The 16,186-nt window shown below is 41.0% G+C and overlaps 1 protein-coding gene and 1 long non-coding RNA gene across 3 annotated transcripts in view; one reads left to right on the top strand and one right to left on the bottom strand.

The window, feature by feature from the left end:
* LOC109864813 (alpha-1B adrenergic receptor) overlaps nt 1–16,186 on the top strand; it is a 41,849-nt gene that overhangs the window by 5,301 nt on the left and 20,362 nt on the right. Inside the window, exon 2 of one of the 2 annotated variants that reach the window (XM_020452776.2) lies at nt 3,893–4,005. The exons of the other annotated variant lie outside the window; for it this stretch is intronic. Coding sequence (XP_020308365.1) covers nt 3,893–3,915 — 23 coding nt within the window. The 3' untranslated portion in view covers nt 3,916–4,005. Of the gene's footprint in view, nt 1–3,892; nt 4,006–16,186 lie in introns of those variants that run through there. 2 annotated transcript variants of the gene reach the window in all.
* Nucleotides 4,434–10,730, bottom strand: LOC116355012 (uncharacterized). The gene is made up of 3 exons (XR_004204232.1): nt 10,521–10,730; nt 10,250–10,320; nt 4,434–4,797 (listed from the first exon to the last, which is right to left on the bottom strand). It is a non-coding gene; the product is annotated as an uncharacterized LOC116355012 (long non-coding RNA).

Genomic DNA, 16,186 nt, shown 5'->3' with positions numbered 1-16,186 from the left:
CTCTTCGGAGAGGGAGGAGGGGGATGTGAGAATTTGGATGACTCTGGACTCTGTTTATTCAAGACCAATCAACAGAAAACCAAGGGTTCATTTTTGCAAACGTTGTCTCAAAATCTTCATCAGCCAATTAAAATCATCTACGTAGTTGCAAGTGATATAACGCTACAAGTAAGCTTTTCCCATGAGATAACCTGACACACTTAGCCCTATGCTAACAAGACCAGCTGGCCATGATTATTTCCTATAACAAATTCTACATCAGTCAATCTTAGACTATATATCCACGATCCAATGTCATAAAAAAAAAGTTAACTTGGCCTCCAGAGGGATATGTTAAACCTCCAAATTCAAAGTATAATTTTTGTTGTTGTTGTAACAAGTCAAATGTCCCAATGTTGCATGATGCATCCTTGACTACGCTACTACTAACATTAGACAATATTCAAAAGGCACGTTGTCGCACATAAAAAAAGTGTACTACACTGTTTATTAAGGGACAATACAATACAGCGCATCATGCTACTTAACAGTACAACCTTATCCCACCTTACTGCTTACTTTAAGCTGAACTGCAAGAGGTGTGAATCCAAGCATAACTGTGGCCCGTTTCAGGAAGCTAGGTGTATATCGCATGTCACTACTTCACAGGAGAGGCATTTGAAAATACTAATACAATTGTTAAATTACAAATATAGTTGGTTTAACCACGGAAAAAGAAAGGAACCTTCCCGCCATGATTGGCTGAGATAATGGCTGGGCCGGACATGCTGAGAGATAAATTCTGATTGGTCTGTCATGTGGCATGCATCTGTCTATAACTTGAGCTGCTCAGTATGTGTAGATAATCCTTACAACCATGGCTTTTGTTAACGATAACTTTAGCCATGGAGGACTGCAAAAGTTTTGCTACAGCTCTCAACAACATTGCTGCCCTGAATCTAGCAGGTGCTATCGACAAAGACCAGTGGGAAAAAGTTGTGAGGGATTACTTTCTGCACACAGTCAGTGTGAAAACAAACAAGCTGTACAAACAAAACAGAAATGACACAGGACGTCTTAGTTAAACGGGTTCCAGTCTGCCGTGAAGCGTTCATTCATCTATATGGGTAAGAGACTAGCTATATTTTCAGATATTATAAGTTTATAATTTTGTCAGAAATTAATGTATGGTGGTTAGCTATAACAATCTGTTTGTGATGCTAGCTAGTGCTGTATGGGTTGGGATTATGGTTAATTGTTTAGCTAGCTAGCTACATGTCTAAGAAAACACTCCACTTCACCAGATGATTACATGACCCATCAAGTTAGCCAGGTGTGTCTGGGGGTGATTACGGCCGTCTATTGTATTTCATGAACATGTGTACATGTCTATACAATAGTGACCCATCCACTTAGCTAGATGTGTCTGGGGGGTGGTTATAGCATTTCTTTCACATGACTCATCAATTTAGACGTGTGTCTGGGTAAGCGTCATCTAATAAAATATTTTTGTCTGGAGACAATTCCATTTTTGATATTGCTACTATGCAAGTAACCTTTTCACTGTACCGTTTACACATTCTGTATCCTGTGCATGTGACAAATACATTTTGATTTGATTTGATATAGTTTGTGTTTACCAGATAAGGCAATGTGAAGAACAACATGACCTGCACCACATTCAGATTAGGGTATAGGCGAAGGACTAGATAGTGTATTTTTACCTGGAGTTTTTCTTTTGTAGGCTACTACTTTCACTACTTTTAGTCTTGAACTCTTGTTTACTACACTACCTTATTCACTCTGTTTAGCACATGGCCTCACGTGAATCCTTAAAGAGATGGGTGGGGCTAAGGCTTAAGAGGGTGTGAACAATGCTTGGATAGGTGTAGACAAAGAAGAGCTCTCCACTAGGTGTACCAAAACATTCAAAGGCAATTTTCTCAAAAGTGGTGTTACAAGTTTATCAACTTTAAAAGCAGAATTACTTTCCCATTGTTCCTCGACTGCAGTGCATGATATACCATTTTGTAGCTTTAAATCTCTACTTTTATCCAATGTAAAAAAACAAATGTTGCAATATAAGACGGAATAGAGGTGGTCATATGCATCCATATTGATGACATACCCACACCATTTTTTTTTAAATATCCAGTATATTATGACAATCCCATAGGCTTTTCCTCACCCATGCTTCCTCTATTCTTCCTATCCCATAGTTTGAAAATGGAGGGTTAAGGGTTGTCGTTCAAAAAAGAAAATAAGCTCCTGATCCTAATAAGCTCCTGCTTCTTTTCTGAGCCCTGCTTAAATGTCTTGCTCATTGGCTCAATGTCTAAGCCCCAGTAATAGGAGCCTGATAGGAGCAGACAGACAGACACGCACGCACACACCACACTCACACACACATCCTCTCCCTCCCAGCCCTGCTCCCACAGCCTTCTTCAGCCTCGGTCAACCCACTGTGGGGGATTTCCTGTGAGCCGCTCATTTCACCCAACCGTCCCCCCAACGCATACAATATCTGCCCAATGTTATGTCTGAGTACATTCAGCTGGATAACTTATAACAAAGCAAACACTATCATGTAGGAACTATTTTCCTTTATTTGCAATCAGTGAAAGCCTTACCATGTTGATTTAAATTAGTTGATACACTCTACGTTAGCATTCCAGAACACGTCAATACACTCTAGCAGCTGTTATACGCTGACTGCACTGACTGCTTTCTAATTTTACAGAATAAAATATTGACTTTTCACTACGTTCAGACCACATAACAGGGCAACAATATGTGATTATACAGATATACTAATCACAATATTTCACATTGTTTGTCTGCATAATTTAAATCTAACATTAATTTCAATTAAGTCTACTTGATTAATAGTTACGTTGCGCTCTTATTAAAGGGATACTTCGGGATTTTGGCAATGAGGCCCTTTATATACTTCCTCAGCATTTTTATGACACTTTGTGCAGTTTGAAGGAAGTTGCTAACTAGTGCTAGCGCAATTGCTAACTAGCGTTAATGCTATTACTTCCAGTCATTGCGCTAAAGCTAGTTAGCATTGGCTTGCGAAACTACATCTAACTTCCTTCATACTGGACACAGAGACAAAACAATGGTATCCATTACTTCTTCTGACTCTGAGGAAGTAGTTAAATGGCCTCAATTTCTAAATCCCGAAGTATCTCTTTAACCAAATGGGAATTTACAACATACAACTTGGACAAATCTACTTGAACTTCTCTCCAAAGGGAATTACTAGTGGGAACGTCGTACAGAGATTGAGGGTAAATGAAGATGGTTCACTCAGGCTGTTTACCATTGAAAATGGTTCCAGTCTACTTAACGGGGTGGGCCTCCCATAGACACCAATGCAATAGCAGCTGGGTCTGGTCTACTTAGTTCATTGACTTTCATTGAACCAGAAAAAAACAGCGAGTGGAGTGTCTGGCTTCCATTTCTGACGGATGGGTAGCCTAGTGGTTAGAGCGTTTGACTAGTATCCGGAAGGTTGCAAGTTCAAATCCACTGAGCTGACAAGGTACAAATCTGGCATTCTGCTCCTGAACAAGCAGTTAACCCACTGTTCCTAGGCTGTAATTGGCAGTTAAATGCAACAACAAATCTCTTAAACTGAGTTTAAGTTGGTTTTACTAGAAAAACATTTGCCTAAAGCATGGCTGTAGCTAGCTACTGTCTACCTACCTAGGTAAATTTGTACGGTCTGGTCACTGAAAACATTGAGGTTTGTGCCATATTTATATTAGGCTAAATGTAATATCTGTGCCTGTGCACATGTATGCATATTCAATTAGCCTACACTAATGTTGACGTTATGCTGGCACAGTTCAACTGTAGTTCAAACTGTACAATCAAGTATAATTTAGTATATGTTTTGTCTTAGAGCCAATACCATGTGGAGCCTGAGGTTCTTCCTGCAGTGGATTCTAGTTGGAAAGAAACATAATTCCTTTGCCTGCATGCGTCATTGAAGCAGAACTGTATCCATCTCGATGAATTGGACATTATGCTGGAACAAGCAGCAGGCCTAGATGACTCAAGAGGAGCTGCATGGCAGTTTGATCATGACAACACCCCTCCCATAATTTGCTGATCAACAGATGTCTGTACTTTACATCTCAGACGCACACAATGTAATCCCTGAACTTTAAAACACGGATCACACTATTTTCTTACTGTATGTTTCTTTGTCAATGGCAATCTCATCATGACCACTTCTCTCATCGTCTGCTGATCACTAGTTCTCTGCACTTTACTACTCCTGAGACACACTGAACTGTACTATATTGTTCATACTGTATTTGTTTTGTATGTTACTTTTACCATATAACATTCTTGTTGAATATGTAGTTCTGGTTTTGAATCAACATTAAATAGTTTACACTCCCCTGTATGTTAGAATGACGAATAAACATTATTTGAATATATCTGAATTTCTAACATCTGTTTGATGCTACAGAGCCTTGTACAGCATACTTGCATATCTTCTGTGGGTACATAAAGGGAGACAAATGTAGAAGTTTGATAGAAAATATCCCTATATATTTTAAGGTGGTTCTGCATTGGTCTTATGTTCAGCCACACTGTCCTTTATCTGGCTTCGGTAGACTGGCAATGGTGTTTGGTATGGTGGGCAGGGGAAGCTGAGACTCTTTGTGCTTGTGGCGAATGGTCTTGTCCTGTCTGCGGTGTACCGGCCAGCTGGATAAGACTCTGAAGGAAGTGGTGAGTGCAGGGCTCGTAGACCTTCTTAACCACCAACTTCCTTAAGCTCTTTCAGAAGATTTGCTGATGGAAAGACATAGTTCTGGTGTTAAAATGTTACACTCAGTTGGGGAAGGAGCATAGTGAAACACTCTTTTGTTGGTGAAGGCAGTCAACAAAGTAAATTGGGGGAATGCAGAAGGTGTGGAAAGTCTTAGGAGGACAATTCTTACACAGTATGTATTGGTGTGTATGGGAAATTGAGGAGAAATGGCACCTCAATCACTATCATATACAACAATACATTTCCTGTCTTTAAGCACAAACCTGCACAACCAAAACTCCCTTCATCATCTCAAAGACCTGTCTGTAAACCTCACCCAGCTCATTGACTTTGAAAGATCATTCTTATCAATAGTAACCCTTGGCGGGGGATTTCTGTACACGTCTTTGTATTACACTACTGTTCAAAAGTTTGGGGTCACTTAGAAATGTCCTTGTTTTTGAAAGAAAAGCACATTTTGTCCATTAAAATAACATCAAATTGATCAGAAATACAGTGTAGACATTGTCAATGTTGTAAATGACCGATAAATAGTACCCGTAAACACCAGTCTCAATGTCAACCGTGAAGAGGCGTCTCCGGGATGCTGGGCTTCTAGGCAGAGTTCCTCTGTCCAGTGTCTGTGTTATTTTGCCCATCTTAATCTTTAATTTTTATTGGCCAGTCTGAGATATGGCTTCGTCTTTGCAACTCTTTTTTAATTTTATTTCACCTTTATTTAACCAGGTAGGCTAGTTGAGAACAAGTTCTCATTTGCAACTGCGACCTGGCCAAGATAAAGCATAGCAGTGTGAGCATACAACAAAGAGTTACACATGGAGTAAACAATTAACAAGTCAATAACACAGTAGAAAACAAAGGGGGGGTCTATATACAATGTGTGCAAAAGGCATGAGGAGGTAGGCAAATAATTACAATTTTGCAGATTAACACTGGAGTGATAAATGATCAGATGGTCATGTACAGGTAGAGATATTGGTGTGCAAAAGGGCAGAAAAGTAAATAAATAAAAACATTATGGGGATGAGGTAGGTAAAATTGGGTGGGCTATTTACCGATAGACTATGTACAGCTGCAGCGATCGGTTAGCTGCTCAGATAGCAGATGTTTGAAGTTGGTGAGGGAGATAAAAGTCTCCAACTTCAGCGATTTTTGCAATTCGTTCCAGTCACAGGCAGCAGAGTACTGGAACGAAAGGCGGCCAAATGAGGTGTTGGCTTTAGGGATGATCAGTGAGATACACCTGCTGGAGCGCGTGCTACGGATGGGTGTTGCCATCGTGACCAGTGAGCTGAGATAAGGCGGAGCTTTACCTAGCATAGACTTGTAGATGACCTGGAGCCAGTGGGTCTGGCGACGAATATGTAGCGAGGGCCAGCCGACTAGAGCATACAAGTCGCAGTGGTGGGTGGTATAAGGTGCTTTAGTGACAAAACAGATGGCACTGTGATAGACTGCATCCAGTTTGCTGAGTAGAGTGTTGGAAGCCATTTTGTAGATGACATCGCCGAAGTCGAGGATCGGTAGGATAGTCAGTTTTACTAGGGTAAGCTTGGCGGCTTGAGTGAAGTAGGCTTTGTTGCGGAATAGAAAGCCGACTCTTGATTTGATTTTCGATTGGAGATGTTTGATATGAGTCTGGAAGGAGAGTTTGCAGTCTAGCCAGACACCTAGGTACTTATAGACGTCCACATATTCTAGGTCGGAACCATCCAGGGTGGTGATGCTAGTCGGGCATGCAGGTGCAGGCAGCGACCGGTTGAAAAGCATGCATTTGGTTTTACTAGCGTTTAAGAGCAGTTGGAGGCCACGGAAGGAGTGTTGTATGGCATTGAAGCTTGTTTGGAGGTTAGATAGCACAGTGTCCAAAGACGGGCCGAAAGTATATAGAATGGTGTCGTCTGCGTAGAGGTGGATCAGGGAATCGCCCGCAGCAAGAGCAACATCATTGATATACACAGAGAAAAGAGTCGGCCCGAGAATTGAACCCTGTGGCACCCCCATAGAGACTGCCAGAGGACCGGACAGCATGCCCTCCGATTTGACACACTGAACTCTGTCTGCAAAGTAATTGGTGAACCAGGCAAGGCAGTCATCCGAAAAACCGAGGCTACTGAGTCTGCCGATAAGAATATGGTGATTGACAGAGTCGAAAGCCTTGGCAAGGTCGATGAAGACGGCTGCACAGTACTGTCTTTTATCGATGGCGGTTATGATATCGTTTAGTACCTTGAGTGTGGCTGAGGTGCACCCATGACCGGCTCGGAAACCAGATTGCACAGCGGAGAAGGTACGGTGGGATTCGAGATGGTCAGTGACCTGTTTGTTGACTTGGCTTTCGAAGACCTTATATAGGCAGGGCAGGATGGATATAGGTCTGTAACAGTTTGGGTCCAGGGTGTCTCCCCCTTTGAAGAGGGGGATGACTGCGGCAGCTTTCCAATCCTTGGGGATCTCAGACGAGATGAAAGAGAGGTTGAACAGGCTGGTAATAGGGGTTGCGACAATGGTGGCAGATAGTTTCAGAAATAGAGGGTCCAGATTGTCAAGCCCAGCTGATTTGTACAGGTCCAGGTTTTGCAGCTCTTTCAGAACATCTGCTATCTGGATTTGGGTAAAGGAGAACCTGGAGAGACTTGGGCGAGGAGCTGCGGGGGGGGGCGGAGCTGTTGGCCGAGGTTGAAGTAGCCAGGCGGAAGGCATGGCCAGCCGTTAAGAAATGCTTATTGAAGTTTTCGATAATCATGGATTTATCAGTGGTGACCGTGTTACCTAGCCTCAGTGCAGTGGGCAGCTGGGAGGAGGTGCTCTTGTTCTCCATGGACTTCACAGTGTCCCAGAACTTTTTGGAGTTGGAGCTACAGGATGCAAACTTCTGCCTGAAGAAGCTGGCCTTAGCTTTCCTGACTGACTGCGTGTATTGGTTCCGGACTTCCCTGAACAGTTGCATATCACGGGGACTATTCGATGCTATTGCAGTCCGCCACAGGATGTTTTTGTGCTGGTCGAGGGCAGTCAGGTCTGGGGTGAACCAAGGGCTGTATCTGTTCTTAGTTCTGCATTTTTTGAACGGAGCATGCTTATCTAAAATGGTGAGGAAGTTACTTTTAAAGAATGACCAGGCATCCTCAACTGACGGGATGAGGTCAATGTCCTTCCAGGATACCCGGGCCAGGTCGATTAGAAAGGCCTGCTCACAGAAGTGTTTTAGGGAGCGTTTGACAGTGATGAGGGGTGGTCGTTTGACTGCGGCTCCGTAGCGGATACAGGCAATGAGGCAGTGATCGCTGAGATCCTGGTTGAAGACAGCGGAGGTGTATTTGGAGGGCCAGTTGGTCAGGATGACGTCTATGAGGGTGCCCTTGTTTACAGAGTTAGGGTTGTACCTGGTGGGTTCCTTGATGATTTGTGTGAGATTGAGGGCATCTAGCTTAGATTGTAGGACTGGCGGGGTGTTAAGCATATCCCTGTTTAGGTAACAACTCTGAAGCTAGATGGGGGGGCGATCAATTCACAAATGGTGTCCAGGGCACAGCTGGGAGCTGAGGGGGGTCGGTAGCAGGCGGCAACCGTGAGAGACTTATTTCTGGAGAGAGTAATTTTCAAAATTAGTAGTTCGAACTGTTTGGGTATGGACCTGGAAAGTATGACATTACTTTGCAGGCTATCTCTGCAGTAAACTGCAACTCCTCCCCCTTTGGCAGTTCTATTTTGACGGAAGATGTTATAGTTGGGTATGGAAATCTCTGAATTTTTGGTGGCCTTCCTGAGCCAGGATTCAGACACAGCAAGGACATCAGGGTTAGCAGAGTGTGCTAAAGCAGTGAGTAAGACAAACTTAGGGAGGAGGCTTCTGATGTTGACATGCATGAAACCAAGGCTTTTTCGATCACAGAAGTCAACAAATGAGGGTGCCTGGGGACATGCAGGGCCTGGGTTTACCTCCACATCACCCGCGGAACAGAGAAGGAGTAGTATGAGGTGCGGCTAAAGGCTATCAAAACTGGTCGCCTAGAGCGTTGGGGACAGAGAATAAGAGGAGCAGGTTTCTGGGCATGGTAGAATATATTCAGGGCATAATGCGCAGACAGGGGTATGGTGGGGTGCGGGTACAGCGGAGGTAAGCCCAGGCACTGGGTGATGATGAGAGAGGTTGTATCTCTGGACATGCTGGTAGTAATGGGTGAGGTCACCGCATGTGTGGGAGGTGGGACAAAGGAGTTATCAGGGGTATGAAGAGTGGAACTAGGGGCTCCATTGTGAACTAAAACAATGATAACTAACCTGAACAACAGTATACAAGGCATATTGACATTTGAGAGAGACATACAGCGAGGCATACAGTAATCACAGGTGTTGAATTGGGAAAGCTAGCTAAAACAGTAGGTGAGACAACAGCTAATCAGCTAGCACAACAACAGCAGGTAAAATGGCGTAGACTAGGCAACGGGGCCAACAGATAAAACAAACAAGCAGAATGGAGTACCGTGATTAATGGACAGTCCAGCGTGCATCAGCTATGTAGCCAAGAGATCAGTGTCCAGGGGGCAGCGGTGGATGGGGCAGGGAAGCTGGACTGGCGAGTGTTATCCAGGTTAAAAAAAACTAACAATGACTAAATAGCTTGTAGCTAGTTAGCTGGTTAGCTTCTGGAGGTTCTTGAGTGTGTTCAAACTCTGCCTAGAAGGCCAGATCCCAGAGTCGCCTCTTCACTGTTGACATTGAGACTGGTGTTTTGCAGGTACTATTTAAAGAATCTGTGACTTGTGAGGCGTCTGTTTCTCAAACTGTACTCGTCCTCTTGCTCAGTTGTGCACCAGGGCCTCCCAGTCCTCTTTCTATTCTGGTTAGAGCCACTTTGAGCTGTTCTGTGAAAGGAGTTGTACACGGCGTTGTACGAGATCTTCAGTTCATTGGCAATTTTTCATATGGAATAGTCTTCATTTCTCAGAACAAGTATAGACTGACGAGTTTCAGAAGAAAGTGCTTTGCTTCTGGCCATTTTGAGCCTGTAATCGAACCCACAAATGCTGATGCTCCAGATACTCAAATAGTCTAAAGAAGGCCAGTTTTATTGCTTTTTTAAACAGAACACCAGTTTTCAGCTATGCTAACATAATTGCAAAAAGGTTTTCTAATGATCAAATAGCCTTTTAAAATAATAACCTTGGATTAACCAACACAACATGCCATTGGAACACAGGAGTGATGGTTGCGGTCAATGGGCCTCTGTACGCCTATGTAGATATTCCATTAAATAAATCAGCCGTTTCCAGCTACAATAGTCATTTACAACATGAACAATGTCGACACTGTATTTCTGATCAATTTGATATTATTTTAATGGACAATAAATGTGATTTTCTTTCAAAAACAAGGACATTTCTAAGTGATTCGGTAGTGTATGTTTTGAGACTGCAGAGAGAAGAATTAGGTGGTTGTGTCAAAACTGTTGTAGTCTTGATGTTATACCTTTCAGTGTCCCTTGCTGGTTTCTGACCCACAACTACAAGGTGTGTCCGCTCGCTCATGCTTGTGTATTTCTACGAGGAGAAAATGTAAAAAGAGAAAAAGGGGTAGACTAAATTGATTACATGGTCTGGAAAGCACATTGTGATCCACAGGCTACCTCTAACCACTTGGAACCTCATAACACAGACACAAACCCGTACAAACACTAGCCAATTCATGTTAATACTATGCTTACTGTAAATAGAGCTTGCAAATATTTTTGCCAATTTACCTTCACCTTGTGCAGAGCTAGGGGTTGGAAGCACATGCTGGTGGACTCAGATTCTGTACCACCTACAACAAAATACACAATTTAACCAATTGATCTCTATTTGACTGGCTACCTTAGCACACCTAACATGGAAATTTCAATGTTGTCACCATGCTTTTAGCTAGCTAGCATCACTAAATTGTCAGTAAGATTCCTAGCCAGCTGATAACTAACCAACCATAGATGATTTATATACATTCATTATTGCTACCAACACACAGACTTAGCTGTTAGCTGTATCGGCAAATATATGTTTCAGTAATGGTGTGATTTTCAGACAAGAGTCGAATAGATGGCTACCACATTGAGCTACTCTTATTTGCTAATGTTAGCTAGCTTACGTTAGCTAACATTTGTCAAAGATAAAACAAATATGTTTGCTATGCTGAAGGTAGCTACCAGACTATAAGTGACCATGACATAGGCGAAATTGATTGACTGTCTGTATCCCAAAGACTTTCAGAATTCCACTCAGGACTGTAAGCTAGCTAACTTAGTCCAGCTAGGCTAGCAAGCTAGCTAACTTTAGGTTATCTCTAATAGCAAATCTTCTGTTTTATTGTGAAGAAAAAAATGTATGGTATCTCTTCTCAGCTGGCATCAAAATGGATTCTCCATCAGTTCAGCCTGAAAATCCCTCTAGTAATCTTTGGTCACATCGGGGTAAATCTCTGGTATGTAGAACGGTGAAAGATAACTCCTTTTTGCACTTGTTTGAAATTAACACAGCCAGGCAAAGAACAGCACACAGGCATGATGAGAAACATTAAAAGAAATGTTAAAAAAAAAAAAAATTAAATCCCTAGAGAAGTTCTGAGATTACTGTGTGTTGTTCAGCCGAAGTAAACAATGCCATCTAAATCCAAGTTTGTGGGCACGCCTCATCTACCTAGCAGGGCGGTATCTGCATTTACTATCAATGCTGAACTTTGTGGTTTATTATGAGCATACAAATACACAGGCAGTCTGTTCTCGCTCTGCACTCGTTCTAGCTTGTAGTGTGGATAATTGTTATGTTTATGACAAAAAGGTAACATTGTTAATATTGTCATGACCACATGCAGGGGGAAATGTCATGTCTCATCGTGGTACTGTCTTTGATGACCCTAAAACTTTTCAAGTTGATAGGCCATTGTGAAGTGGATTTACAACTCGGCCATTATAACTGGACCATCTCTTAACTAATCCCTTAGATTTTCTAAAACGGTAAATTAAGAGCTGTACTATGGGCCTACATACCAAATGTTGCGTTATCTGTAGTTATGTTTCATGATAATAGGTTTTGCAAAGGTTTTCCAAAATGAAAATCTATCCTGGCAGACCATATGGTTCATTGATGCATATGTGTTCAGCATAAAGTAAGAAAGACACCTACTTACAAAGTCTAGGTCAAATGGGGCGGCAGATATGAGGGTTTAAGTGAGACTGCTATAACAGCGCCACCTATAGGCCAATCTCTGCCATTCTTTTTGACCAAGTTACTCATGGCCTCTAGTTTCTGTGTGCCAAATTAGAAGAAAAGTGACCAATCTATGCTTCAGTTATTTGGCTTCGCTGTGAACCCCAAATAAATTCAACAGTCGGACAATGGATGAAGACACTCCAAGTATTATTTTTTTTTAATCATTCAGATATTGACTGAATTGTAGCAGATATGATTGTACTGGCAAGGACAAATAGTGAATTGAGTTCAGGCATTTGTGGAAATTCAGGTATTCAATTTATTGTACATTTTTACTTTTTTTCTTATGAAAATGTTCTTAATATATCAGGTATTTTTTGTATACATTAATGAAATAAAGAAAAGAAGAAAATAATATGTGCTGACCTTAGTTCCTTTGTTTTAGTCTTAGTATGGTCAGGGCGTGAGTTGGGGTGGGCAGTCTGTTTGTTTTTCTATGTTTGTTTTTGAGTTCGGCAGTATGGTTCTCAATCAGAGGCAGCTGTCAATTGTTGTCCCTGATTGAGAATCATACTTAGGTAGCCTGGGTTTTACTTTTGGTTTGTGGGTGTTTGTTTCCGTGTGAGTGTTTGGGCCACATGGTACTGTTTCGTTTTGTTCACATCGTTTATTGTTTTGTTCCAGTGTTCAGTTTGTTTATTAAAAAGACATGAACACTTACCACGCTGCACCTTGGTCCTCCTCTCTATCTCCAGACGACATCCGTTACAGCTGGGTGTATTTGCATACATTATACATTAATATATTAAGGGTAGAACAGGGCTACAACTGCGCTCGATCTAGGCCTATCTGCGCTCAACTACGGTGTCTAGACTGCATAATTAATTATTCATTACTGTTGTCATGTCATCTTGCATAATTCAACAAGTGTGTCAAGCGAAGTATAACCATGTGATTTCATATCAAAATCCTTGGCTCTAGATTACACCTATCTGTACATATCGTTTGTGAGATTAGACATATCACCGCAATCCAAGTGTTCATTTTCAGGAAGTTGCTTTCACTTCAGCTAATCTAATTTGTAAATTTATCAACTATATTAAATCAGACTTTTTTTCAATTGTACACAAAAAAATCAACACCCGTCAAAAGAATTTTTAATCTCTTTCTTGTGATGAAACTGTCGAGACGGTGCGTTAAATCCCTGACACAGCATTGGTGTTTTTATAGATGCAATGGAACGCCAATGTATTCCACTGTTTGCCAGGCCATTACAAACGTTTCAGCGGTCGTTACGTTAACAGGAAAAAACGAATGGCACAAGCAGGGGTTGGAATATAAATAATTTTCCAATCGTTTCTTTCTGAACGGAACCATCATTTTTTCTTTCCATTCCACTGTTCCAAACAGCTAAATAATTCTCTGAACCGTTTCGAACCCCCCAAAAACAAATGGTTTATATCGTTCCTTTCCGTTCTTTTTTAAACCTCTGAAATTAAAGTTGTTCGTAACACATAGCTTGACATTAAATTACTTCACCAGTATCCGTGTGGATAGAGAAGCTTGCTTTGGAGTGGGTGAGCGATTTAATCTGTATAGGAAAGTCATTAAGAGCACATTGTATTTTACCGTAACAGCATGGTTTAATCATTATGAAAGAAACAAACTGTGCTGCCAGTCAAAACAAATCAAATTGTGTTGGTCGCATTCACATGTTTAGCAGATGTTATTGTGGGTGTAGCGAAATGATTGTGTTCCTAGCTCCAACAGTGCAGTAATATATAACAATGCGCAGCAATAAACATACATCTAAAAGTAAAAGAATGTAATTCTAGGACAGGCAATGTCGGAGTCCGGAGTATAAATATATTTATATATATATATATATATACGAACAAAAATATAAACGCAACATGCAGCAATTTCATTGATTTTACTGAGTTACAGTTCATACAAAGACATCTGTCAATTGAAATAAATTCATTAGGACTTAATCTATGGATTACACATCCGTCAGTCTTTTACATGCCTTTTTACAAACACCAGTCGTGTTGTCAAGTGCCTTTTTCTCAAGAGTGGCTTTCGTCTGACCACTCTCCCATAAAGCCCATATTGGTGAAGTGCTGTAGAGACTGTTGTCCTCTGGCAGGTTCTTCCACCTCAGCCAATCAACTCTTTAGCTCTGTACAATATTTTCACACTATCTTTTTAAAAATCTGCAAGCTCTGTTAAGTTGGTTGTTGATCATCAGTCATTTTCAAGTCTTGCCATAGATTCAAGCCAATTTAAGTCAGAACTGTAACTAGGCACTCAGGAACATTCAATGTTGTCTTGGTAAGCAACTCCAGTGTATATTTGGCCTTGTGTTTTAAGTCATTGTCCTGCTGAAAGGTGAAATTTTCTTCCAGTGTCTGTTTTGAAAGCCGACTGAACCAGGTTTTCCCCAAAATTTTGCTTGTGCTTAGCTCTATTCCATTTATTTTTATACAAAGAAAACTCCCTAGTCCTTGCTGATGACAAGCATACCCATAACATGATGCAGCCACCAACATGCTTGAAAATATGAAGAGTGGTACTCAGTGATGTGTTGTGTTTGCCCCAAACATAACATTCTGTGTTCTGGATATAAAGTTAATTTCTTTGCAACATTTTTTGCAGCTTTACTTTAGTGCCTTATTGAAAACAGGATGAATGTTTTGGAATATATATTTTTCTATACAGGCTTCCTTTTTTCACTATTTTCCCACCTTTTTTCACTAATTTAGGTTAGTATTGTGGAGTAACTACAATGTTGTTGATGCATCCTCAAATTTTCTCCTATCACAGCCATTAAACTATGTTTTAAAGTCACCATTTGATCTCATGGTGAAATCCCTGAGCGGTTTCCTTCCTCTCCAGCAACTGAGTTAAGAAGGATGCCTGTATCTTTGTAGTGACTGGGTGTATTGATACACCATCCAAAGTGTAATTAATATCTTCACCATGCTCAAGGGTACATTCAATGTCTACTTTTTATTTTACCCATCTACCAAAAGGTGCCCTTCTTTGCGAAGCATTGGAAAACCTCCCTGGTCTTTGTGGTTTAATCTTTGTTTGAAATTCACTGATCGATTGAGTGACCTTACAGATAATTGTAAGCATGTGTGGGATACAGTCATTCAAAAATCACGTTAAACACTTTTATTCCATGCAACTTATGTGACTTGTTAAGCAAATGTTTACTACTGAACATACTTAGGCCTGCCATAACAAATACTTATTGACTCAAGACATTTCAGCTTTTCATTTTTTATTAATTTGTACTCATTTCTAAAAACATAATTCCATATTGGCATTGTGGGGTATTGTGTGTAGGCCAGTGATGCAATAATACATTCGTATACATTCGTTACTGTTGTAGTCTTGATGCCATACCTTTCAGTATCCCTTTCCGGTTTTTGTCCCACAATGTTGTTGTGCTCCATAATGGCAAGTTGTGTCCACTCCCTCATGCGTGTGTACCTAAAATACATCCGCTTTAGGGTATATTTCAGCAGGGCACTGTGGAAGGACTCCAGGTAAACCAAGTTTTACAAAGAGAAAAGGGGGTAGACTAAATTGATGACATGGTCTGGAAGGTACTCTATGGTTCACAGGCTACCTCTAACCCCATATCACAAACCCATACAAACACTACCCAATTCATGTAAAATTGAGCTCTCTTAGCTGTCAGGTCATACATATTTTTGCCAATTTACCTTCACCTTGTGCAGAGCTAGGGGTTGGAAGCACATTCTGATGGAATAAGATTCTGTATGACCTACAACAAAATACACAACAATATACAATTGAACCAATTGATCTCTATTAGACTGGCTAGTTTAGCACACCTAAGATGGACATTTCAATATTGCCAGCTTGCTGTTAGCAAGATTGCTAGCCAACTGAGAACCAACTAACCAATCATAGACGATTTAAACAAATTCCTCATTGCTACCAACACACAAACAGAGTGAGTTAGCTTTCTCGGCCATTCTATTTTTAGTAGCAGTGTTTTCAAGGTAAGAGTGAAATAGATGACTACCAGATTGCGCTACTCTTATTTGCTAACATTAGCTAGCTTATGTGAGCTAACGTTAGAATGAACAAACTAAAAATGTTTACTCTGCTGAAGTTAGCATTGGCGAAAATGATTGACAGTGTGCATACAAAAGACCGCTATATGATTTTGTTGACGTCTTTCAGA

This window comes from Oncorhynchus kisutch, linkage group LG19, assembly GCF_002021735.2.
Source record: "Oncorhynchus kisutch isolate 150728-3 linkage group LG19, Okis_V2, whole genome shotgun sequence".
Lineage (NCBI taxonomy): Eukaryota > Metazoa > Chordata > Actinopteri > Salmoniformes > Salmonidae > Oncorhynchus > Oncorhynchus kisutch.
The sequence above is the reverse complement of the archived record's forward strand: the minus strand, read 5'-3'. Positions and strand labels throughout refer to the sequence as shown.